The sequence below is a fragment of the Paroedura picta genome, chromosome 8 (assembly GCF_049243985.1).
Source record: "Paroedura picta isolate Pp20150507F chromosome 8, Ppicta_v3.0, whole genome shotgun sequence".
NCBI lineage: Eukaryota > Metazoa > Chordata > Lepidosauria > Squamata > Gekkonidae > Paroedura > Paroedura picta.
In genome coordinates this window covers 80220729-80248258 of record NC_135376.1, presented here as the reverse complement: position 1 = coordinate 80248258, position 27530 = coordinate 80220729, and the positions used below count along the sequence as shown (strand labels likewise).

Here is a 27530-nt window from a genome sequence, read left to right as displayed (position 1 = left end):
GCAACTCTCTTTATGCAGGCTTAGCCTTGTCCCTGACCTGGAAATTGCAATTGGTGCAGAATGTGGCTGCACGGGTCCTTACCAGGACCTGCTGGAGGGCCCATGTGCAGCCACTATTGAAACAACCACATTGTCTGCCAATCTGCTTCTGGATCAAGTTCAAGGTTTTGACCTTTCAGCCTTTATGCGGCTTGGACCCTGCTTACCTTTGGGGCCGCCTGCCTCCTCATGCCCCCCACGGAGCACTTCGCTGTGTGGGTATGAATCTGCTGAAGGTCCCGGGGCCTCGGGAGGCCCTGGCTCCAACCAGTGGAAGTGGGCATATTAGATCCCTACCTCACTCTAAACAGGACAAAACCCATCTTAAATTCCCCTTTTATGCATGGTGGGCTGCTTCAGAGATACAAACATGCAACTAAACAAACCAACTATTATTTTGAAATCACAGCTGGGTTTGTCAGTCCAGTAACATTTCCTTCTAACCGAGTCCACTTACCATTCAGAAGAGCGTAATGAATTCTGTTAGGCTTCCCTCGGTCTCCGTCAACAGCAGCCACTGTTATCACCTCAGAGCTCTGGAAAGGAAAGGGGGGATGTCATTATATAGGTAGCAAAGTCAGGTAAAACTACGAAAACATAATAATCCCAGTCTGTCAGATTCAGCAACACCCTTCCACTTTATAAGACTGTGGGAAATTTAACAGGATGTGAGGAAGGAACAGAGAATTAAATTGCTAGAATGCCAAGAGTTATTTGTGAAGTAATTCCTATGATCAGTTAAAGATATGAAGACACGATGCAGTGTCAGACTAGGAACTGGGAGACCCGGGGTCAAATCCCCATTCTGCCACGGAAGCTCACTGGAAGACCTTAGGCCTTGTCACATGCTCTCAGTGACCGGCCTAAGGTGGTTGTGAGGATAAAAGGAAGGAGAGAGGAAAGGTGGGTATAGATAATTTTAGGAAAAAGACCATGTATAAATAAATAAATATTGGTAGGAATCTGAAAACAGCTATTGTAAACAATCCTCAGATTGCTAAGTGTGGTGCAAAATTAAAGCAAAAATCAAACAAAACCCAAAATGCTTTCTCCAGAAAAGAACCGCATGTCTGAAGAGATAAATTTGAGTTTTGAAAATAATATTAAAAGTGGGAACTGCACTTTAGTCTAGCAAAAGATGGAAGTTTCCCCATCAGTATTATGCATTAATATTTTTAGTTATGAATCTCATAGAAGAGGTAGTTAATGCTTAACTAGCCTTGATTTCTGTCCTGGGCTTCATAAAAACCCCAACATACTTAATAATTATGGGTATTTCCAGATTGCTGGCTAATAACGCCACAAGGTAAATGATTGTGTGTCACAGTTTTATGGAACTTTTTATTGCCAAGGCTTACAAAGTGCATTAAAAACACCTCTGATATGCCTAAAAATCTGTTTTTCCTGCCCTCAGACCAAGACTACCACAGTGGGATGCTGTGAAATGCACTCTCAAGCCAATGAAATAAATGTGGCACAAGGTGGACTGTAGAGGAGGAAATAACTGGTGTGAATGGAAAAGCACACAACAGTCCATAGAGATAAAAAAAATGAATTACATAGTTTCATTTCTGGGTAATGTTTTCATCTCTGGATAATTGTAGTCCATCAATATATCTCAGGATTAACTCAGATCTCTGTCCAGGATAATACTACAGTGAGATATACCATATGTACCATACCACTGTCCAGTTTGATTACAGCATTAAGTAGGACTGGGGTACTTGTAAAACCACCATTTTTAATTATTATTGTTGTTATTTATATTTCTTACCCGCCAATCCCAGGAAGCCAGCTCATGGTGGGGGTCAACATAAAACCCCAGAACAATAAAATCCCATTAAAACCCCATTAAAACAATACAAAGCATTACTAAAAACAACATGGCAGAAAAACCCAATCCTTCCCCCATACTGCCACCAGGCAGCAGAGGGCTATGTCAACCAATCATCACCATTACACCCACGAAACACACTAGAAGCCAATGGGATTGTTTTGATAGTATAGTATCATGAACAACAGAATAAGTTAGCTTTGCTTTTTTACTTTAGAAGGGCTTTTATTTGGCTTTTTGGCTGCTTGTACACAGATCGTAATGTTAAGCATGCATAATACCTCTCTCCAATCAGAACATTTCTGCCTTCTATTTATTTATTTAAAACATTAATTCCCGCTCTTGCACATGGATCTCCAGGACAGCCTTAAAATGCAACAGTGCAAGACCAACAAAACAGACCCCCCCCCCCAGCAACCGGTGCATAAATCAGCTAGGCAAGCTAATCAAATTGGGAGGGAAGGCAGCACAGTACAGCCCAATCTCATCAGTTCTCATATGCTTAGCCCGTTCGGTACTTGAATGGGAGAACATCAAGGAAGACCCAGCAGAGGGAAGTTATGGAAAACCACCTCTGCCTCTCACTTGACCCGAAAGCCCCTTGCTGGGGTCTCCATGAGCCAGTTGTGACTTGACAGTATTTAGGTAGATTTGTTGGCTAATCAAATACACAAAACAGAAGCTATATGCCAAAAAAGTTTGGTGTCCGCTTTCTAATGAAAAGCCAGGAGTGAGGAAACAAGATGACCACCCATTGGCAAATGAGTTCCATAACCTGACCAATCTCATGGATCTTCTCAGTTACATCTGACAATTTTCAGAAGTTTGAGACCTACATGTGCAGTTTTTGTTAATACTTATTTTAAACGTTTAAGATCACACTTACTATAAAAAAGGTAAAGGTAAAGGTATCCCCTGTGCAAGCACCAAGTCATGTCTGACCCTTGGGGTGACGCCCTCCAGCATTTTCTTGGCAGACTCAATACGGGGTGGTTTGCCAGTGCCTGAGAGCCAGTTTGGTGTAGTGGTTAGGAGTGCGGACTTCTAATCTGGCATGCCGGGTTCGATTCTGCGCTCCCCCACATGCAACCAGCTGGGTGACCTTGGGCTCGCCACAGCACTGATAAAGCTGTTCTGACCGGGCAGTGATATCAGCGCTCTCTCAGCCTCACCCACCTCACAGGGTGTCTGTTGTGGGGAGAGGAATGGGAAGGCGACTGTAAGCTGCTTTGAGCCTCCTTCGGGTAGGGAAAAGAGGCATATAAGAACCAACTCTTCTTCTTCTTCTTCTTCCCCAAGTCATTACCGTTTACCGCCCAGCAAGCTGGGTACTCATTTTACCGACCTCGGAAGGATGGAAGGCTGTCAACCTTGAGCCGGCTGCTGGGATTGAACTCCCAGCCTCATGGGCAGACAGCTTCAAACAGCATTTCTGCTGCCTTACCACCCTGCGCTACAAGAGGCTCTACACTCAGGGCCTTTACGCACGGGGATCTTTGTTGCAAATTGTTTGCGGAATGAAAAATCGCCATTTAAAATAGTGGAATTCGTCGTTATGCATACCTGCCTTTGTAGTGGAATCAGTTGCGTTTTTTAGCGTTTCCCACAGGCTTCCGGTCTCGGCAGAAATCGCTAGAAAGGAAGCACTATTGCCAAGCTCGTCCCGCCCCTGGCCGTCAAGCAGCCAATGGGCAGCCGTTAGCATGCTCCCAAACAGCCCCTTTCCCTTTAAGAAAGGTTTTTTAAAAAAAAAAACAGACCCATAGCAACGAATCTAGGTAGATTCATTGCAACGGAGAGACCCATCCAGCTGCCTAATGTGAGCTGTCGTTTGATTGTATGATCGTTGGCACGCTGCCTCGAGTGATAAACCCCCCCCCCTCTCACGGGCCCGATTTTCGGCTGAATTAATGTGTAAAAAATAAAGGGACTTTATTTCAGCAAACGGGCTTTTATGTGGTTTGTGCTTAGTGACTAAAGGTGAAGGACTGAAGCCAGGGAAGCCTCTAAACAGAAAGAGGCTCGCTGGTGCGTTTATCCCCGCTCGCTCGGAGAAAAAAAAATGGCGATCGCTTCGCCGGAAGTTTGGAGGACAGGCTCAGGAGGAGGGACTTTGAAGAACCCGCAACAATGGTAACGCACAGGTCTTTAGCGCTAGTGTTGCAGATTGGTTGCAGGAGTGTATCGCTATCCGGAGGGTGAATCCACTTTTCTGGATTCCCCTAAAAGCGCTACAACGAAGCGCTTTTTGCTGATTGGTTTCAGGAGTGTTGCAGATTGTCTGCGACGTCGTGCGTTAAGGCAAATTAGTAGCGTTTTCAATTAGCAACCATTGTGCTATTTTGAAGCCGTGCGAAATGGCCCTTACTATATCATGGTTAATTATCATGCATATCAGCCCCAGCGTTCAAATTTGGAATTCATAATCATGACCATTGGATACAGAATTTAAACAATCTGGAATATATGAATATTCTAGATATAATTTAAACCAATAGGAAACAACCAACTTCCATGAAAAAAACAAGGCAATCCATTTGAAACAGATTTCCCTCAGTCTTAATTGTTTCCAGTGCTTGTGTCAATCCCAAACAACCATAATTGTTAGGTGGTAGTAGTACTAGTTAAGAGTCTCTTGTGGCGCAGAGTGGTAAGTGGCAGAAATGCTGTCTGAAGTTGTCTGTCCATGAGTTTGGAAGTTTGATCCCAGCAGCCGGCTCAAGGTTGACTCAGCCTTCCATCCTTCCGAGGTTGGTAAAATGAGTACCCAGCTTGCTGCTGGGGGGTAAAACGGTAATGACTGGGGAAGGCACTGGCAAACCACCCCATATTGAGTCTGCCATGAAAACGCTAGAGGGCATCACCCCAAGGGTCAGACATGACTCGGTGCTTGCACAGGGGATACCTTTACCTTTACCTTAGTAGTACTAGTATACAGGCATTAGTCAATGACTACAGTTTAGGCATTCAGAACCCTGAGTTCAAAACCCATTCTAATAAACCTTCTTTGACATTGGCAATAAAAGTGGAGAGGGAGCCCATCACCACCTTCAGACCATTTTGGCCTGCATACCAAGCAATACCCAGGCGACAATACAATTAATTCAAAACAATACAAATGTCTGAGCATACATTGCAACCTTTCCTTAGTATCAAACTCATTTGCCCCTTCACTATGGGAAGGTCAGGTGGGGAAAATCCCCTTTGGCAGCCACGAGAGAAGAGGCTGCTGAAGAGCACGTGGAGCCGTAATAAGGATGCCGTGTGGCTCTCCTACGCCGTGCCAGTCCCGTCTTCACTGCCGCACGGTCCCGGGCATCCTCCTTTCTCTTGCTGCCCTGGCCGCCGCATCAATGGCAGCCCCCAGTGAATCTCTGGCCTCTTTTTTGTTAAACTTTACTTTTTTCCCCACGCCTCCTTGAATCCCAATTCTGATTTCTTGCTTGCAAAATGTATACAGCGTTCAAAGGGCCACAGCCATACTCACCACCACGGTGTCCTCATAGACATATCCATAGTATGGAGTGCCCACAAACATAGGCGGAGTGTCCTGAACATCTTCCACATTGATGGTGATGGTGGTTGTGGCTGAAAACACCTTGTAATTGCCACGTAGTTTGCCACCTCCATCCTAGGATGCAAAGCAGTTCCAAAATCATCAGAGATAAATGCTCTAGTCCTTGCCAAATCCTTCATAATACATCTTAAAACTTTTACAAAATATCTTTGAACATTTGTATGTCGTACCAAACTATTCCCAGCGACTTTGTTGTGAAGTGTACTCACTTTGAGGAACTTTTGGGCTCACAAACACACATGAATCTGCCTAATACTGAATCAGACCCTGGAGCCACCAAGGTCAGTATTGTCTACTCAGAGAGGCAGTAGCTCTCCAGGGCCTCAGGCAGAGGTCTTTCCCATCACCGACTGCCTGGTTCCTTTAACTAAAACTGCTGGGAACTGAACCTGGCACCTTCTGCATGCCAGGCAGATATTCCACCACTGAGCCATAGCCCCCCCCCCCATGGTAACCAGGAATGAAGGGGAGAGGCTGTGTGGCAAAATCAACCAGAGCACCTTGAAATCAGAAGATGGCTTCAGATAAACAGAAACTGCCCACCCCATCACTAGAAACAGTGGTTACCACCATCTTTTTCAAATTGCATTCAAACATTTGCCTCCATTCTCACCCGAGGAAATCACTCACTCTTTTATGGGAAAACTGTATATATTTGGCAACTGCATACTGTTCCTTCAGTATTTCATGGCAAGAATGCTGGAGGATACAGACCACATAACCCCTTGGAGAAATCAAAGCAAAGCTTCTTGACCACTGCTTTGATATATGGCCAAAAGTGTCATCAGTTTGGGAATGAGAAAAAATTCCATGTCACAATCTGTTCTGGGTTTGGTAGATCTTACAGAGTTTCAGGCATCAGCAAATGGGTCCTTTGTGGTCCACATACATTGTCTTCCCTTTGGTTTGGAAAACAGACACAGGAGGAAACACACCATACCTTTGCCACCACAGTAACGAAATGAGTTCTTGATTTTTCGTAGTCGAGCGCAATCCCTGCTTTGATGCGAAGGACACCACTGTGACGATCTATTGTAAACTTATTTGTGTGGACATTCTAGGCAGGGAGAAAGAAGGTGAAGATTTCTTATGGTGTTAGGATTTCATGCACCTGCTGTACGGGCACATCATACAAATATGTGCAAGGATCCCTCCTTGCCCTCCCTGACCCATTCTTTTCACTATGCATCTTCAGCATAAACTTTAGAAAGAACTTGAACATGGACCAACTATGATCTTCCTAAGCTTTGTTGAATATGTACCTAGAAGTGGGGGAACAGCCAGCCAGCATAATCCTGCTCCTCCTTGTATGCACATTCTCTTTACACATATATATACATTGGCTGGAAGGTACCAATTAGATATTACTTTACTTTGAAAAAAACCCAACAACTATGCAGTATGGCAATTCGATAGTTGCCGACTCTGGTTTGGCAATGCCTGGAGATTTGGGGGTGGAGCCTGAGGAGGGCAGGGCTTGTGGAGGGGAGAGACTTCAATGGGGCATGGTGGCCCTAGAGTCCACTTTCCAAAGCAGCCATTTTCACCAGGGGAAATTATCTCTGTCACCTGGAGATCAAGTGTAATCCCAGGAGGTCTCTAGCTACTACCTGGGGAGGATAGCAACCCTAGGCAGGACAGAGACCCAAATGAAAAGAACCAGCAGCCTCCACACTGTCTAATGCAGGGGTAGTCAAACTGCGGCCCTCCAGATGTCCATGGACCACAATTCCCAGAAGCCCCTGCCAGCGAATGCTGGCAGGGGCTTCTGGGAATTGTAGTCCATGGACATCTGGAGGGCCGTAGTTTGACTACCCCTGGTCTAATGGGAAAGCACAAATGGCGTTTTAATTGAAAAAAAATATTTTTAATCTAGTAATTTCATTGAAAAGGCAAATACTTTTTCTCCTTTATATTATTTTTTCCTTTAACATACTAATAACAGAGCAAGGGAATAAGTCTGGCTTGGTTGCTGTTTGGGGGGAATTCAGCTCCTGCAATTCTTGTCCCCCCCCCCCCCTGCATTTTGCACTGCAGATGGCTGTGGTGGAGGAAGAAGTGCAGGATGGCGGAGTCTACAAAAGCAGATGAGGTGACATGGCCAGTCTGACTCCCTTGCAGATCACCTGGTAGGCTCTGCAGATGCCTGTCTAAGGACCACGGGGGCCTTCCTCTGGACTGCATTACCTTTTACAGGTGCCTGCAGATACCTATCTAAGGACCATGGGGGCCTTCCTCTGGACTGCATTACCTTTTACAGGTGCCTTAGTCCAGTGCTTTTGAAAAACTTCACTAGAGGTGGACACCTCAGCAATTTTTGTATTTTGATTTGATACGGGGGGATGGCATCATTCCAAAGTTCAGGGACTGTTTGATTCAGGTCAGTAAGAGGGACTGTTGTTATTGGCTTGGTATTGGCATAACATTTTGGCTATTTTTCTCTAATTCTGGAATTCTGGGATTATTGTTTTGTGCCATTCCTTTCACCTCTCTTCTCTCCCAGAAATACCAGGAGCTGAGAGAGAGAGAGAGAGAGAAGAAGAAGAAGAAGAAGAAGAAGAAGAAGAAGAAGAAGAAGAAGAAGAAGAAGAAGAAGAAGAAGAAGAAGAAGAAGAGTGCCCAGCAAACAGCCATTTGGTGACATGCATGCCCTATTACATATTAAAGGGCCATTATTTTCTATCGCTCTGGTCTTCAAACCCATTGTTTCCTATGGAGAGTTAGTGTCTCTGGCCAGGGCCTAGTCTGCATACTATAGATAATGCACTTTCAATGTGCTTTCGCGGCTGGATTTTCCTGTGCAGAACAGGAAAATCTACTTCTAAAGTGCATTGAAAGTGCATTATCTCATGTGTGCAGACTAGGCCCTTCACCCCCTCTAAGCTGTTCCACAGTACAACTTCCCTTTAAATTTTAAAGGGACATTCACATGAAGCTTCCTTATATTGAACAAGACCCTTGGTCCTTTGCAATCAGTACCGTCTACGCAGACTGGCTGCGGCTCTCCAGGGTCTTACTGCCATATTATTTAATGAGGGATGCTGGGAATTGAAGGGAAAAACCCAAAAAAGAGATAGTGTTACAAAAAAAAAGCAGCAAACCTAGCCAACAAGTAGTTAGGACCAACAAGTAGTTAGGACCCAAAGGGCTAGGTGTCCACAAAATGTAAACAATCAAATATATTATCCACAGCTCATAATGTTAAAAAGTTAAAAACACAGACAAAGCCCATTGACTAGTTGTTGAAATAGCATAATCTATTCTACACCATAGTCCATATTAACTTTTTAACTTTATGAACCTGGGACTTTCCGCATGCCAAGCAGATGTTCCACCTCTGAGCTAGACCCTGTCCATTACTTTCAGTGATGGTCAACTTGCCTTCCTGCACTGTGGGGGGAAAGTCTTTTTGTGGGGGGAAATGGCCCTGAGGGGACAGCTGCAACCTGGTGTTCATTTCCCCTCTCTCTCCCTTCTTCTCCACGAAATACTCCCAACGTTTTTGGAAATAATGTTTTATTACTCCTGGAATTTCATGAATGTTTTGGATTATTTGGGATATCCCTGAACCAATCCAAAGCAACTGATTTTGGATTTGATCTTAGCTTAGATATATTGAAATGCACACCTCTAAGTTTCACTTCAGAGAGCAACCCGGCTAGAAGTCTCCTGTCCAACAGGTTAACTTTCTGAGTTTTGACAGAAAAGAAATGTCCAGTGTGAGGTCTGAGCTGATACATCTCCTAGGAAGACATGGGCACCTTCTAAATATCTGGATCTCTGTGTAGAGAGGGAGGGGGGGGTTCAGGAATAAGAGGTAGGTTGGAAAGGCAAGGGGGGAGTGGGGGAGAAAGACGTGTGTGTATGTGTCTGTCTGAGAGGGAGGGAGAGGGAAGGGCCAGGAAGGAGAGGTGAGAGAGGGAAGGAGAAGTGGGGGGGGGCATCTGTGTCTGCGTGTGTGTGCCTGTGACAAAGAGGGAGAGGCCAGGACTAAGGAGTCCTAACAACAGGTATGTGTTCCACATACCCTGTGATTTGCAGACTCTCACTAGATTTCTTTTAATCTCCTTGGCTGTTCACAATACTTGGCTCAGGGCATCTCTCCTTTGAGTATTTTTTCCTCCCCGTTAAGATGATTAGATGTAATCCTCCTTAAATATCAGTGCTTCCAAAGGAAGCCTCCTGATTAGCGAGCAAAGCAAACACAGAAAGGAATTGGTTTATATTAATACTTTTACCTCCCATTTGGTGGAAATCAATATTACTTGGCTGTGAGGGTGATTTTTAAATTATTTTTATTATTCCATTTTAACACAAGTTCTGTTAGCATTATTAATAGATACTTTTGCCAAATTTTGGACTTTATAAGGAAAACTGTCCTTTAGATCAGGGGTAGTCAACCTGTGGGCCTCCAGATGTTCATGGACTACAATTCCCAAACGCTGGCATGGGCTCACAGGAATTGTAGTCCATGAACATCTGGAGGTCCACAGGTTGATTATCCCTGCTTTAGATCCTTTGAACTGCCCCCCAATGGACAGAGGCCTTTTCCCTTCATTGGCATAAAATAGTAATGGTTTCTAAACTTCAGGTGAGGCCTGGAGTTCTCTTGGAATTATGACTGAACTCCATGTCTCAAAGATCAGTTCCCCTGGAGAAAATGGCAGCTTCAGCAGGTGGACTTCATGGCATGACACCCCAGCTGAACTTTCCCCCCAAACTCTGCCCTCTTCAGAGTTTGTCCCTTGGCAGCCCTATGGGATACTGAGAGCAAATGATTAAGGTATAGGATAAACACTCACTCAGAAGAGTTAAAATTACAGTGGAATGAAGTTCAGGTTTCTCTTTTTAAAAGGAAGAATATCAAAACTTCTACACTCTTTTTTACTGTGTGACTCTGAGGCCTGAGGTTTCTTCTCCCTGTCCCTCACATGCATCTATCCACTATAACTTTCACAGTATTGAAAATAGCAGAGCCACAAAAGTACTCTTTACATAAAAGTACACGAAAGTACTCTTCAGAGCTTTCTCTTTAATTGTTTTCTCTGATCCATTCTCAGAACTACTTTGTGAGATGCAGCATTATGTTTCCACGTTGCATTTCAGAATCTGAAGTTAACAGTGTAACCAAATAGGCTGCACAGAGCTGGGGGGTGGGGAAGTACTGTGTGGGAAATCCAGCCATCTAACTTGTAGGGAAGTGTACTGCAGTGGTTACAGTGCTGGATTCGGATCTGGAACACCCAGGTTCATAGAATCATAGAATCATAGAGTTGGAAGGGGCCACACAGGCCATCTAGTCCAACCCCCTGCACAACGCAGGGTCAGTCCAAAGCATCCTGAAGCATCCAAGAAAGGTGTATATCCAACCTTTGCTTGAAGGCTGTCAGTGAAGTGGAGCTCACCACCTCCTTAAGTCAGCCTATTCCACTGCTGAACTACTCTGACTGAAAAATTCAAATTCCTGCTTGCAAGGGGAGCTTGCTGGGTGACATTAGGACAGCCATACTTTCTCAGCCTGACTTGCCTCACAGGGTGGTCACAAACCTATATCAAAGGAGCACAGAAGAATGGATGTTGCAATGGTCTCTTTGGAGGAACAGCATGATAACAATGCATAAGAAGAAAACAACACCAAGCTATTAAACATTTATCCCATGCAGCACTGGGCTGAACTGATTTCCTCAGAACATTAAGGACGTTTTCTTGAACTTAAGTTTATTATTATTTCAATTTATTACCCGCCACCCCCAAGTGGCTTTTGGCAGGTTAAGTAAAACCTCCATTAAACCCCCCAGGCATAAAAACATAACACAGATCCAACTAATCACAATAACAAAAAAGGAGATATAGTGGAAAAAACTAACTCGAACCCCTATTCATTCCCCCAATAAAAATCTCATAGAAGAGGGTGGGAGGAGGGGTGCAGATGGAACCCACAAGCTGCCATTCATACTGCTCTATCCTGGCTATACAGATCTTCCTTGTTCTGCTGGCCTCAACCATAGACCTGGTGGAAGAGCTCCATTTTGCAGGGCCTGGGAAACACCAGAAGCTCCCCCTTCTGGCGCTCATGACCAGAGGATGCAACAGCTTCTGTGAGGAGAAATGTTATTGCTACCACAAGGCTCATAGCCCCATTAACCTGCACCTTTCTTTTCTTTTTCTTGCCATTTCTGAACAAATCAGACAACGTTTACCTGCAGAAAGAAGGTAATGCTTCCCCCAGATCCTGTGTCTCTGTCCAGGGCTTGAACTTTGAAGATGCTGCTTCCTGCAGGAGTATTCTGTGAATCCAAACAAGAAGTAGGCTCAGGGTCCTTCTGAAGGCACAGATTTCTTGACTTCAGTGATTGAAATAATTTCTCCTTGAAATTATGACACCTCACAGGTGTTACACCTCACTTGAGTGACAAGAGCGCAGTGGGGGGGTGACAGCTATAATGTGTGATGATAGATAATGTGTGATTATAGTTTCAGGAAAAGAGTGAGAAAGGAAAGGAGATAAGAAGTGATTCAGAGAACAGAAGTACAGAATAAATTGGGAAGGTCACAAGTGAGAGAAAAGGTAAAAGAGGGATAAGACAGAGATTGCTTCAAGATGCAAAAGGAAAGAAATGGAAGTTTATGAAAGAATTAAAAAGCCAAATATCTGTTGTTTATGGCATGCATGATCTGGGACTTGGGAAAGGCATATTAGGAAATCCATGATAAAGAATGTTAACTTTTGAGGGATTTGTCAAGCAGCAGGGCTGTTTGGAAGCCACCATCCTGCTTTCACTATGAATGAACCTTTTCTTCTCAGAAGTTGAGTTCCTCGGAAGAAAACTGGGCCTGCACATTTCAACCAGACATTGACACAGGACAACTCTAGCTGATTCGCTAATCCCTGTAATGTTACCGGCACACTGTTCCTTTCCAATCCCTGGAACAATTTGGCAGCTATTTTTTAACTTGTTTGTTTGTTCAGTTTATATACTGCCCCTCACTGTGATATCTTTTCCTTTTTAAAAATAAAGGAAAGGATAAACAGAAGAAGAAGCAGACATGTGAGGGTTTAAAAAAAGAAATGAAATAAAAAGCTTATAGTTCACCAGCAGCATGTGGGTGGCTGTTAGCGGAATATGATTGAATCCTAGCATGAAGGAGCCTTGCCCAGGCTAATGAAGGACCACACACAGATGGAGTTATCCTAGAAGCACAAGGCCATGGAAACTCCCAGCCTAAATCTAAACCTGAGCAAGCTCTGTGCAGTTCTAATGTCTCCTTAGCAGCTTGTGTTTCAGGACTAGGTTCAAGGACAGCATGCCTCCCTTGACCCGGGTTATGGGGACTCATTTTCACATAACATGTGCAGCTTCCATTTCCTAGGGGTGGGCCAGCCCTATCGAGACTCTGGCGTGACTCATCCAAAACCCAGGAAGCAGGCTTTTGCAACCACTTGACTCCAAGATTACAATAGAAGCCAAGTCCATGATGATATGACCACCATGTCCCTCAGCTATGTGGTGTGCCCACGCCCAATCAGCTCTCCATCCACTTTTAATCCAAAGACTGAGAGAAGAGTCACCAACCTCCAGGATGTGGACTATGTAAGGTGTGTTGAGAAATTCTGGGCACTCATCATTGGCATCTGTTACAAATATTCTGACTTTCTCCGCTACCTGAAATGAAGCACACGGATATTTGAAACAGGCAAATATATAAAGACCCAAGAGTTATTTGTGTCCTACTGGTATCCTAATTCTGTGGTAGAAAGTGAAGCCAAGACTCTCTTGGCTTATGATGACTCTTTAGGGTTTTCAAGGCAAGAGACATCATTTATTTAATTATTTATTGATTACATTTTTATACCAGCCTCCCTTGAGGCTCCGGGCAGTTCGCAGAGAGCATGAACCCCATATGACAGAAACAACACAAGCTCAGTAACTGCATCAACATCAACAACAATTAACATTTAATCATTAGCTGTTTAAACCATTTAACATTTTGACCATAACCCAGCAGACTGGCCAGATTGAAACTGCCCCATGGTGTGCCCAGTGGGCATATCTGATAGGTGGGGGGTTCTGGAGGGCCCAGTGGATGCTGTTAGCTCACTAGCCCCAACTGAATGCTTGGAAGAAGGGCTCCATTTTGCAGGCCCAGAGGAACTGGGCCAGCTCCTAGTGCCAAAATTAACTAAAATATTTTTAGAAACTATAAAATCAAAATTGCCAGTCACAGTCACTCTCCTAAAAATGGCCTTGGATCACGCATGATGACTATAGATAGTAAAATATAATAAAAAATTGTTTGAAAATAATTAGCACAGTGGATTTAGCACATGGGAATCTTGTCTTTTAAAAAAACAAATGTCAGTGGACGAGGGCTGGCAGTATTCGTTTCCAGTGGCCTTCTTCAGTCTTCAGTGACTCCTCCTCTGACTGAGGAGTCATTTAAATTAGAGGAAGTCCCCTTAGGCTGAAGGAAGGCTTCCAAATGTTGCTGACTGGAATGGTCCAGGTTTGGTTGACCAAAGAGTGTAAGAATCAGGACCAGACCAAGGATCCATATAGTCCAGGTTCCTAAATTTGCACTCTCTGATGGCAACCAGGACACTGGAAAGTGGAGATTCAATGCTTGAAGGCAACTAAGTATGCCAGATGGGGTCTGGGGATCCCCTGTAATTATAGCTCATGTCCAGACTAAACCCCACATCCCTCCCAACCCCAAATCCTGCCAACTCTTGTCTCCACTCCCAATTTCCCCAGGTATTTCCCAACCCAAAACTGGCAACCTAAACACAACAGCAGTTTTCCCCTGCAGCTGTATTCAGAGGTGTCTGGCTAGCTGTCACCATCCAGGACCCACCTCTTCACGGGACGTGTCTCCCATGGATTTGTCTAGACCTCTACAACAGCCATTTAGCTAATATCGGCTGTTCCCACAATTTGTAGCAGAAAATTCCATGATTTTGTTATGCGCTATGCAAAGAAGTTCTTTTTAAAAAATGGCCTGAAGCTATTGCTAGTCAATTTAATTGGATCATCCTAAGTTCTACTGAGAGCCTCTTGTGGTGCAGAGTGGTAAGGCAGCCGTCTGAAAACTTTGCCCATGAGGTTGGGAGTTCAATCCCAGCAGCTGGCTCAAGGTTGACTCAGCCTTCCATCCTTCCGAGGTCGGTAAAATGAGTACCCAGCTTGCTGGGGGGTAAACGGTAATGACTGGGGAAGGCACTGGCAAACCACCCCGTATTGAGTCTGCCATGAAAACGCTGGAGGGCGTCACCCCAAGGGTCAGACATGACTCGGTGCTTGCACAGGGGATACCTTTACCTTTACCTTTAAGTTCTACTGGTATAAGAGAGGAAACATATTCAGTGCCCAAAGCAATGGCTGCTTGAGTTCACACTTGGATGAGAATATTCAGCTTCCACAAAATAGCATATTCTTTGTCAGTACTCCATGTCATGATGGTAAGAATTGTCTACTCAGGGCACAAGCATAGAGACCTCTCCAGTCCTAGTTTTATAAATCATTACAGTTTCCCCTGCACTATTAATTTGAGGGCTTTAAAAAAAGACAAGAAAAAATATATGGGCATTGTATCTGTCATAGACCGATTTAGACCATTGAGATCCTTTAACTAGACATGTTACATATTCAGTCTGTGATCTCTTGTATGCAAAGTATGCATTCTACCACTGAGCTAAGGACTCTCCCCATGGAAATACAGAAAGGATTTATATAGCCAATGTCTACTTGGAAGTTAGATACTTGGTGCCAAATTACTCCTGGATTCTTGGTGAGAGAGTGACTTTCAAGAACCCAGATGGGGGTTGCAGCAGAGGCACTGGGTTCTGGTTCTGACCCCTGAAAGTTTATGTTAGTGTAAACCTGGTCAGCCTTAAAGATGCCTTTTCATTTCTGTTTTACTAATCTAGGAGCCATTCATCATCATGCAGTCTCTTGCAAATAAGCATTCATGAAATTGAATGGGCAGCTAGAAGAAGGCTCTAAGGGGATCATTTTAATTGCATAATATACAGCCTGAATCGGAATCGGTAAGGAAATTTTATTTTCTGTTGAAAGTACTTACTTTACTTAAGCCATCTGAAATGCTGACTACAATTTCAATCTCATCTTCTCTCTGGAACAAATGAACAAGTAAACTGTTTGTGGCAAGGGCACTAGAAATACGCTGACCTTGGGGGGGGAGGGAACAAATACTTTCTGAAACTCTCGGTTGCTTTATATTTATCTTACGGTTAAGTAAGCGGTGGTTAAGGCCTTATGTGGTCTGGAGCTGGCTTATCTGAGGGACCACTTTTCCCAATATATTCCCCCAAGGAGGAATATACTCGGCAAATACTAACTTGCTGGTGATCCCTGGCCCCAGAGAGATCTGGCTGGCTTCAGCCATATCCGGGGCCTTCTTGGTCTTGGATCCTGCCTGATGGAATGAGTTGCCAATGGAGATCCGGGCCCTGGCAGAGCTGTCAAAGTCCTGCAGAGCCTGTAAAATGGCACTCTTCCATCAAGCTTATGGTTGAGGCCAGAGCGGCTTAGGAGTACTGTGAGACTCCTTTCCATATCCTTCCCCCTAGTTCCCCTCCTCCTACAGGGAACATCTTACCACTAAAAACAACAGAAAATTATCAGTTAGACAGTAGCAGGAGCAGAATGGCAGAGTCTTAAATAATTTTACAGTGATTTAATTCTGTTTTTATTGTTAATAGTTTTAAACATCCAACTGTTGTGAACTGCTCTGAGTCCACTTGCAGGGAGGGGCCATCTGGAAATTAAATTGTAAATTGTACATATACATACACACAAACATATACACATACACACATATACATATGCATATACATACATATATACACATACACATACACACATATATAAATGTAAGAGAGTTTCATGTGAAGAAGCCTTCCCAGGAAGCAAATTTGATAAGTTATTCAGAACCTCTCTTGTTTTGAAGCTGCTTCCCTGAACCACTGGGGATGGGTTTGACGTATAAAGAATTCATCTTGGAAATACAACTCATTTTCCCCCTTTGGGATTACTAGGGCTGCTCATGTTTATTAGCAACATCTGACCCAGTGAAATCCTTTTCACTTAGCAAACTCCATTTCAGACCAATCACCATGATAGAAATTGGCTCATCCTTGTTGGGCCATACCTCGCGGTCAAGCTCCTCAATCAGAGTCACGTTCCCATAGTATACATCAACAGCAAAGTAGCTTCTAGATCCAGCTTCAAAACTCATGCCATACATTACAGGATCTCCTTCTGGGTCTGTTCCATTGAGTGTATAAACATGTGTACCTGAAAAGAGAGGGAAATGCTTGTAGAACATGGGGGAATGGATGGTGGTGTGACTCTGCTCTCTGTCTAATCTATTAAGAAAGAGATTTTGTCATGTATAAGAGCATGCATCTATAAGCTGGGATCCTATGACTGTGTTCTGCAGGTGTTCACTCCAGCTGCAGCAGAGATTGGTACCTTATGGACCCATTCTTCCATTTGTGTGAGTCCAGTTGGGCCAAAAGAAGAATGGGCAGCGGAGGGAGCAAGTGGTACTATAGCCAGAGAGAAGCACCCGTGGAGCATGGTCAGAGGATCCAAGCTTGTAATTTGTAGGCACATACATTGAATATATATGCAAGTATCTGTATGCATGAAAGGATAAGAGCCAGTGAATCAAGTGTACATCAGGAGATTTGAGCCTCAGTATGGTGCTTGTATGAGAAAGGGGTTCGGCAAGGCTGTATAGTTTCACCTTGCCTTTTTAACTTGTATGCGGAGCACATCATGAGAAAGGCGGGATTAGAGGAGTCACAAATTGGGATCAAGATTGCAGGGAGAAATATCAACAACCTCAATGGCAGAAAGTGAAGAAGAACTATATATATATATATAAACCTTTATTGGCATAAGAATAAGAGGCAAGTACAGCCAAGCAGGGTAAAATTATAATAGAGTAAAATAAGCTAATATTATAGACTAAAATACAGTAAAATCAACTGATTAAAACATCTTAATTCTAGCTTGATAAACAGCCATTAAAAATTCAGCTACACGCAATGTGGTCTCTGCAGAAAGATCGTTAAGCAGAAACTGGATTGTAAGCCGTGACTTCTTCGGGTGAAGAGGAACTAAAGAGCCTGTTGATGCGGGTGAAGGAGGAGAGTGCCAAAGGTGACTTGAAACTCAACATCAAGAAAACAAAGATCATGGCATCCAGCCCTCTCAATTCCTGGCAAATAGATGGGGAAGAAATGGAGATAGTGACAGATTTTATTTTCCTGGGCTCCAAGATCACTGCAGATGGGGACTGCAGCAAGGAAATTAAAAGACGCTTGCTCCTGGGAAGGAAAGCTATGGCAAATCTAGACAGCATCCTAAAAAGCAGAGACATCACCCTGCCAACAAAAGTGCATTTAGGCAAGGCTATAGTATTCCCAGTTGCAATGTATGGCTGTGAAAGTTGGACCATAAGGAAGGCCGAGCATCAAAGAATTGAGGCTTTTGAACTCTGGTGCTGGAGAAGACTCTTGCAAGTCCCTTGGACTGCAAGGCGAACAAACCGGTCAAGTCCTAGAGGAGATCAGCCCGGACTGCTCCTTAGAAGGCCAGATCCTGAAGATGAAACTCAACTACTTTGGCCACCTCATGAGAAGGAAGGACTCCCTGGAGAAGAGCCTAATGCTAGGAGCGATTGAGGGCAAAAGAAGAAGGGGACGACAGAGAATGAGGTGGCTGGATGGAGTCACTGAAGCAGTAGGTGCAAACTTAAAAGGCCTGGAGGATCATTGTCCATGGGGTCGTGATGGGTCGGACACGACTTTGCACCTAACAATAACAAATGGTGCTTGTAAACCTTCTAGGTAGGGTTGGCAGACTGAGGTCAGCGACAACAGAGAGAAATAAGGGGGTAGAGCCTGGCAAACCAGTATATCGATGTCTTTCCTGATAAAACCCATCCTAGGATTGATTTTTTAAAACTGGTAAAATGGGAGCATTTTTTAAAACATTAGCATGTCCATGATGTCCCTTCAAAGTGACACTAGATGTGATGTCAGAGTGGTACTGCCAGCACACATACACCCCCACCCCCCCAATTCCTCTTCCATTGCTTCCTAGCAGCATTTCAGGTGCTGGTGGGCAAGGTCAAAGTTGGTGGAAGGTCTCCTTGCTATAGCTTCCCAAATTATGTTGGTACGGAAATGATCACATTTTAATGTCAGTGCCAGCGAGTGACCTCTTAGCAGCGTTGTACGAAGAGAACACAAAATGGTGATCCTTAGTAATTATGGAGACAGCAGCAGTGTCCCAAATTGTTGGAATATGCATGATCTGTAGTATGCACAATTAAACAGCACAAGAAGACTGTCCTATAGGGGCATCGCAGGAGTTGTGTAGTTAGCATATTAGATCCAGAGCTTCCTGATATTTTCAAATAATCTCCTCCTGATTGGCTCAATTGGAGACTTCCTGCTCCTTTGGGTATATTTCCTGCATGCTTTCCCTGCCTAGCAGTCAGACCAGTCATTCTCAATGGGGACCATATGCCCCCCGGGAAGCCCTGGCACATTTGAAGGGAGCCACAGACTGGAAAATGTGAGAAGGGGAGCCCAAAGGGTTCATGGAGGGTCCTGGTAACTGAACTGATGAAATTCCCTTTTTGTCACATAAGATGTCATTAATTGCTAGCAGGTTCGACTTTCATTAAGGGAAAAGAAAAGAATCACGTAATGCGTTCCTTTGCATGTGCTTAAATGAATGCATTCAAGAAAAAAGATGAACACACATTCTCTTGGTCAAATGTTTTAAACTTTAATTTCACACAGTCTTTTAAAGGTTTTTCCAATAAGTCAGAATGTTTAATTTTCCTTGGTGTTCAATAATAAATGACTTCCTGGCTGTTTGTGTTGTGCTATATCTTTGTTTGACAGGAGCCTGGAACCTGAAAAGAGCTCCTAAAACCCTTGTGGCCCCCAAAAAAGGTTGAGAACGGATGAGAACGTTCTCTCTCTCTCCTCTCTTCTTTACTCTTCTCAATAAAACTGTTTTATTCTTTAAACTGCGAGAGCTTGGCTCCTCCTTTGCATATTTAAACCTTGCCAATGCAAACTTGCACACATGTAATCCACTGATCTCTATCCTATTTTCTCTTGTGCTGATGCCCCAAGTAGCAACTGATGTGTCACCGGGTGACAGGGTCATTTCATCACCCAGGTGGCCCTATGGAGCACAATATTATGCTGAGGGAAGCCAAGCGCCAGAGGGATCGGCAACACCAGTCAGGCTCACCTTCTCCCAACTGGTGACTGCCCCATGGCTGCCCTACTTAGGCCTGTGAAGATCTTGAGCCAGCCCCTCCCAGTTGCATGTTGGGTTGATCTTAGAACATAACAGGCCAAACAAACCTGGCAGACTTTATGACTCCTCTTCTACATCACTACCTTAGTGCCTCGTCAATAATTTTTACACCCTTCTCAGCACAAACGCTGCATATCATTAACACTGCTGGGACACTTCCTAGCACCGACTTAACACCAATTAAAAAATCTTGCACATGCATTTCTGCCTCCTCCTGCTCCTAAAAGAAATGTGAATCAAAAGCTTCCACTCTGAAAGCTTCTCTCTGTGGGTTTGCACAAAAGCACATACTGCAATGGGCACTAGGGACAGAAGAACCCATCTCCCATGGCTACTGTCAAGAAATTCGTTCTCCCTGAAACTTATTCCTGTCACCTAGCTACTTACAGCCTCAGCATATTAAGGTTAAGAACATAAGAACAGCCCTGTTAGATCAGACCAGTGATCCATCTACTCCAGCATCATGTGTTACACAGTTCCTATGGAGGGCCAACAGCAGGCTGAGGGCTTCCCTTCATAAGAATATAAGAAGAGCCCTGCTGGATCAGACCAGTGGTCCATGTAGTTCAGCATCCTTTCTCAAGCAGTTTCTCTGGAAGACTAACAACAGGGCATAGGGGCCGAGGTCTTCCCCTCAAGAACATCAGAACAGCCCTGCCCGGTCAGACTAATGGTCCATCTACTCCGGTATCCTATTTCACACTGTGGACAACCAGTTCCTCTGGAGGGCCAGCAACAGGGTATAGAGGCTGGGGCCTTCCCCTCATATGAACATCAGGGCAGTCCTGCTGGATAAGACCAGTGGTCCATGTACTCCAGCATCCTGCCTCATCCAATTCCTTTGGAAAGCCAACAACAGGACATAGAGGCTGAGGCTGTGGGTGATAGGTTAGAGCTATGATGATGTGGAAGGGGTGGGGTTAATTTATCCCTTCAAACCTTTTCACGAATAAAAAATTTCCCTTCCCCCACTGCTTTTATCCCTGACCAGGGGGGTGGGTAGATATATTAGGGCTTAACAGCCCTAATATGAGTTTGGAGGGGCAGGGAAGGCAATTTCTCTCTGGGAAATGGCTACAGGGAGAAAGCTTTCCCAGCTGCTCTGCCCCTTATTTATCATTCTGTGCCTTTTAAGGCCAAACATCACAACAGAATTTCAAGTAATGGAATTACAACACCAGTGTAATTTAGGAATATTAACCTGCCCTTAAAATTGAGTCAGACCATTGGTCTATCAAGGTCAGTACTTTCTGTTCTAAGGATGGGCACAAACTGGCTGACAAACCAAAGTTCATCAAGAATTTTGGCCAGTTTGTGGTTCATGAACCAGTTTTAATAAACTGAAGAACTGCCACAAATTGTGGTGCAGCTGCCACAACAGCTGAATGGCAGGGAGATCCCCACTGCTCAGCTGCTTGGTTTAAATAGCTCAAAGCCATTTAAACACTGCTTTCTGCTCCCTGTAAAAAGTTGCCATTCAGCTGTTTGGAAACCCCTGCTTTCTGCTCCCTGCAATATATTGTGGGGAGTAGAAAGCAGGGGGTTTAAACTTTAAATGACTCACAAACCAATATGAACCGGATTCATGGTTCAACCATCCCTAAATGGAATTACAACATTAGTCTAATTTAGACATATTAACCTGCCCTTAAACTGAGTCAGACCATTGGTGTATCAAGGTCTATACTGACTACTCTAACAGACAGTGGCTCCCTAGGATCCCAGGCAGAGGCCTTTCACATCACTTACTATCTGATGCTATGAAACATCAAGTGACTGAACCTGGGACCTTATGTATGCCAAGCTGATGCCCTGCCACCAAGCTGTGGCCTCAGCCCAAGGGCCTATGATTCTGAGGGCTTAAATAGAGGGAAATTATGTTCTTCCAAATGTAAAAAGCAAATTACAGCAAACTGAGCTATCGGCATCTTAAAAGGAAGGGTAAATATCTGTCTAGAAACATGCCTTGCTGAAGGGCAGTCTGGCATTTTACTTCACATTGTTTGTACCTGTGCCATGACCCAGGCAGAAATATCTCTAGAGCCAATGGGCTACTCCTGTGATCAAATTGCCCTTGCTGTGAATACAAATCTCTTTCCCCAATCCCCACCTTAAGCATACAGTGTACACAACTAGAGGGAACTTCCCAGCCAAGTGGAAAGTACCTCATTAATAGTTTGGAAACTTCCTTTCTATCTGGGGCAGCATCAGGATCTAAAATAGTTCTGCCCACAGGGAGCAGGGCAGTTTCCTGTACCGAAAGAGCCAGAGAGTGTTGGAGGAGTGGCCTTCAGATAGCTGGCATGAACAATGCAAAGGAAAGAAGACTTGATTTCTTGGGGGTGAAGGCCTTGCTGGTAAGGTTGCCAAGTTCCCAGTGGCACCTGGAGATCTTCCCCCATTACCTCTGATCTCCAGGTGCCAGAGGTCAGTTCCCCTGGAGAAAATGGCCACTTTGGAAGGTGGACCTTGGGGCACTGTACCGTACTTCAGTCCCTCCCCAGACTCCACCCTCTAAATCTCCAGGTATTTCTCAACCTTGAAAGGGCAATTCTACTTGTTGGGCAAGGGGAGGGGGAACAAATCCCCTGAGCAACACTTAGGCTGAGCAGCAGACCTGACTCCCAAAATGTTATGTGTTGTTTAACCCTTCAGAACTATCCACTGTCCCACCTCATCCATCCAAACTGGTGACTTTTCATTTGAAAATATTGGTTGTGCCCTCTGCTGCAGAGATGAGGGGACATTTGACCTTTCAACTGACCAAACCATCTCCTTCCATACTACCCAGCCCACCAGTAAAGATTTGCCTCTCAAGCCCTGCTCTCTGTGCCTCTGCCTTTGGGCAAGGTGGTGGTGGGGACTAGAGAAAGGACATTTTCTGTGGTGGCCCCTTATCTTTGGAAAACCTCCCTGAGGCTTTTTGGGTGCCTGCTTTACTTTATTTTAGGGGCCAGGCTAAAATCTTTTTTCCCCAGGCTATTAATTGTGGGTTTCATTTTACCTGCATGTTTGGGACCTTCTGTTTTGTGTATATTTTTTCTTTTTAAAAAATGCAGGCTATGCTTTAATGGCTTGCATGTCAATATTGTTGTTTCTAATTGTAAACTGTTGTGTCTGTAGATCTGCCGAGGACCAAGCCTGAAGTCTGAGGCAGGATCCAAGCCTGCACTGTAATTGACCAATGCACATCTAGATCCCAAATTCTGGGTCCAATTAGTTTAAAGTGTGCGCTGGTGGGAAGATCTATTGTAGGGCTTTTGTATATAACTTGAGGTTGGTTGTGAGGTTTTCGGTTCAGTTTTGTACCAGCGTGCTGGAGTCACAATTGATAGCTGATTGAACTTCCCAGTGGTCCTGGCTTCCTTTGAACCCACACATTTAATATAAACAACCTCAATCAGGACTCTGAACAGGCAGCATAGAAATATTCTAAATACACAAATAAATAAACCTGGGTTGGGGAGACTTGGATTCAAATCTCTACACAAATGTGAAACTCACTCCATTGCTTGGGACCAGCTATCCCCTCTATGCCCAGTTAAATTGGAGACCAACAACACTGCTGGTCATAGGACTGTAAATAAAGGAACTGAGTTGAGACCAACAAAATTTTCGGGGTCTAAGCTTTCGAAAGTCAACACTCACTTCCTTGTCTATCTTCTCTACTGCAGACCAGTACGACTATACTTGGAAACTAATCAGAGAAGCCCAGAGTTGGAAGGGACCCCTCAGGCCATCTAATCCAACCCCCTGCTCAATCTACCTTGTAGGGTGGTTGTGAGGATGAACTGGAGGAGGAGAAAACGACGCATGCTGTTCTAAACTCCTTGGGCGAGGGGGGGCATAAATATGTGACAATAAGAAGAAAATGGCTCAGTCCCACAAGCAGCAGGATTCTGCACAGGCAGGGGTTGATACAAACACACATCTGGATTCTCATGAAGCCTGCACACAACAATGTCCACCCCACTGAATAGTGGGATGTTTCACAGCTAATTGAACCTTGCACATCAGATGACATTCGGTGAATAACAGCATCAAGGAAAAGGCATTCAGAGTAGACAATCTCTATAAAATAGGATTATGGCTCTGTTTCCCCCCTCCCTCCCCAGGAGTTCTTAGCAATGTAACTGTCAGCATATTGCAACAAAGTACAGTGAGGTTATACTGACCCGTGGGCGTGTCTTCGGAAATGCTGAAAAGTGCCATGTTCCCGTTGGTGCTGCTGGCTCCATTGTCAAAAAAATAGGGAGCGTAATTGGCTGGAACTAGAAATCGAAAAAGAGGACTCGGGAGAAATGCAAAGCTTAGAACACAACCCGAAGGAATCCCACCCCAATTATTACCTTTGGGAACAATCCAAGTTCATAACAAATCCAATTATGCCCATTGCCCTCATTTATCTTTGAGAAAGTTCATGGGCATCTTAAGGGGATCCTGAGCTGTGTATTCCAGATTGCCATAGAGGGGTGTGTGTGTGTATACACAAACACAAGGAATTAAACAGACTCTCGCAACCCACTCGGAAACATCCCGTTAACCTTTGCAAATGCCCACTAACATAATGCCACTATTAGCGCCACTCGAAACATTTACATTCCTGTAAGCCTACTAGTTTAAATTGACTTAGAATGCATAATGCTACATATTTAGGATCGCACTGTAACAGAACTATTTGCTCCCGGGGGAAAGTTCTTAGGATTGCACTGGAGGAAAAGGTGTTAAGGGGAAAGCACAGTTTCTAGCTCTGAAATACCCCGCTTGCACATTCAAGCCTACACACAAACGTTCCCTAAGCGAAACGTTTTGGGGGAAATCTCCGACTGCCTAGGAATGCCACAATTATTCCGGACCAACTCGGAAGCATGCTGACTTCTCAGGGACACCTACCAAGAAGCCCGTAAGGAAACAAATTACTTACTTGCTGCAAAGAGAACAGCAAAGTTCAAAGAAAATACAAATAAAATAAAATTAGTTCCCATTCTAATCTCAGGCGACGCGTCAGAGAACCGTCTATTGTAGCTGCACGCATGCAATCGGCAAGAAAGGAGAAAAGCAACAGTGGGTCACAATTTACAGGTTTATCCAAAAAGAATGATCACGACACTTTAGCCAGGATTCTTTTAACAATGTCAAGGCTATTCTACTCTTGTCTTTCAGGAGGGAGTTTGTGGTACTTACCTAAGCAAATATTCACCAAATTGAGGAATAAAGATGGGGGGAGATACCAGGCATGCTTCATCCCACTGAAGAAATGGCCAGTTTTTTCTTCTTGCTTAGAGGGGGAAATAATTGTGCATATATATTTGGGCCAGAAAGCCCCAGCTAGGAATGTCCTTCCGAGCTGTGCAGCGGGAAGAGTCAGGAGGCACAGATGTTAAGATGTTAAGTGGATGACACGTCTTAATTTCTGAGCAACTGAAAGGCGCTCCTTCCTTCCAGCTAATTAGACCAATGACTTGGCGAGGAGCTGTGGGACTCATTTCTGAGCCAGGGTTGAAAGGGACCTACCAGACTCTCTCTCTCTCCCTCTCTGTATGTCTCTCTGTTGGGACCGCTTGTTTGTGCTTGTCTTTATGTCGCCTTAACAAAGCATTCTCCGGATCTGGAGGCGGGAAGGCAAAACAGGGGACTTGAAATATTTCTTTTCCACATTTCAATCCCCCCTTTTCTCCCTAGTGGTAAAGGGGGAGGGAGGAAAAGGAGACTGCCAACTGATGCTTATGGTATATGCAACCATTGTTCAAAAATGAAGTGATACAGAATAATTAAGTGACAGAGAACAATCTCCTTGCAAGTTCATCTGGAGAATGCTTCCCCCATTCTGGTTTATTTTGCAGTGGTTCTTACGAAAAGCACCAGATCTGACTGCCTGTGTTGACAGCTGTTTAAGGAAAACCACTGCAATAAAAACAAAGCGTGATAATTCCTTATTCTGATGTTGGTATTATACATACCCCCCTCCCTCTTTCTTTTAAAGTGCTGTTTCTGAAAATCATGAGGTAAGGTGGTATGGAAACACTTGCCACCAGAAACTGGACTAGTAAAAAAAAGGGGTGGGGTAGGTAAGTTAAATAAACCCACACCTGTGCGTTTAGAATAAAGTCCACAGAATTCAGGGGAATAGCTAGTTTAAATGGGTCTCTAACCATTTAACATTGTTTTAGCTCATTCTTTTCTTAGACAACAGATTACATTATTTAAAAACCATTTAATGCTATATGTGAAATTCAAGACAATCACATTTCCAGCATTATGTTCAGTATAAAGGTAAAGGTATCCCCTGTGCAAGCACCGGGTCATGCCTGACCCTTGGGGTGACGCCCTCTAGCGTTTTCTTGGCAGACTCAATACGGGGTGGTTTGCCAGTGCCTTCCCCAGTCATTACCATTTACCCCCCAGCAAGCTGGGTACTCATTTTACCGACCTCGGAAGGATGGAAGGCTGAGTCAATCTTGAGCCGGCTGCTGGGATCGAATTCCCAACCTCATGGGCAGACAGCTTCAGGCAGCATGTCGCTGCCTTACCACTCTGCGCCACAAGAGGCTCATTATGTTCAGTATAGGTGTTGCTTAATGAAGAAGCTTTCCACTGTCATGGAGAATAAATGTATCTCCACCCCCTGCAATGTCTCTGACTGAGGTTTCCTTCGGTTGTGTGCCCCTGCCCCCTTTGACGGAGATTTCAGCCTCCAGCATTCCTCTCCTCAGGATTCACCAGTGTCCTTTGGCCTGCTATATTTGGCTCCATTTTCTTAGCAAAGCAATTGCACTTTCTCTTTGGCGGAGGATAAGCCCATCTGTCAACAGCCAATAGCAAAATGGATCCTCAATGTCCCATGTTGCATTTGGACAACCCAGCCATGAGAAAAGGGCCTGAACAAAATCATTGTAGACTTTCTAATGATCATCAAGCAGCCCACTCCAATGTAAACATAATTTTGCTAAGGAGATCATAGAATCCTAGAGCTGGAAGGGGCCAAAAGGCCAGCTACTAGTCCAACCCTCCTGTTCAATGCAGGATCAGCCTAAACCATGCATGATAAGTATCTGTCCAGCCACTGCTTAAATACCACCAGTGAGGGAGAGCTCAACACGTCCTTAGGTATCCAATGCCACCACTGAACTACTCTGACTGTGATCCCCCCCCATCTACCCAGTACTATTCTACACATAAATGAAGCGCATTCCTGCAGACCCTATCCTCTGCTGCTAACAGGAACCGCTCTTTGCCCTCCTCCAAGTGACCTCCGCATGCAGACATGTTAATGTGTGCGCAAAAGTTTGATTTTTGCATCATTTTAGTATTAAACAACTTCATTTGTCTTTAATTGAATTTATTCTTAGTCCTAATCTTTTTTGCTCACTCCCAGTCTGTTCTGATCTCCTCAGGTCTCGAAAGCTAAGCAGGGTCAGCCCTAGTTAGTATTTGGAGCTGTAAACAGTACTACCCTTTGATGATAAGAACCATCCTGGGTGGACCTGCCAAACTGTGTCCAGGTGTGTGTGGGGGGGGGGGTTGCCCCTATAATTGCCTTTTGATCCCTATTACTTTTGTCTTTAACATCACAGGAGTCCTGTGATACTGTTAGTTTTCTTCCGAAATAAACTGCTGAGTATTTTGCCAAGTTTGCCTATTTCAGGGGAGATTTACCATGGTACTCAACAATGATCTTACAATCACCTGTCCCTCTCCCCACAACAGA

At 44.4% G+C, this 27530-nt stretch overlaps 1 protein-coding gene across 1 annotated transcript in view; it reads right to left on the bottom strand.

The window, feature by feature from the left end:
- The window catches only part of CDHR1 (cadherin related family member 1), a 56862-nt gene extending 31640 nt beyond the window's left edge, over positions 1-25222 (bottom strand). The window contains exons 1-9 of the mRNA XM_077350558.1: positions 25007-25222; positions 23998-24093; positions 16620-16765; positions 15531-15581; positions 13025-13114; positions 11651-11737; positions 6391-6507; positions 5361-5504; positions 497-575 (exon numbers count right to left, since the gene is read on the bottom strand). Coding sequence (XP_077206673.1) covers positions 497-575; positions 5361-5504; positions 6391-6507; positions 11651-11737; positions 13025-13114; positions 15531-15581; positions 16620-16765; positions 23998-24093; positions 25007-25067 — 871 coding nt within the window. The 5' untranslated portion in view covers positions 25068-25222. The remainder of the gene's footprint in view (positions 1-496; positions 576-5360; positions 5505-6390; positions 6508-11650; positions 11738-13024; positions 13115-15530; positions 15582-16619; positions 16766-23997; positions 24094-25006) is intronic.
- Positions 25223-27530: the final 2308 nt, after the last annotated feature.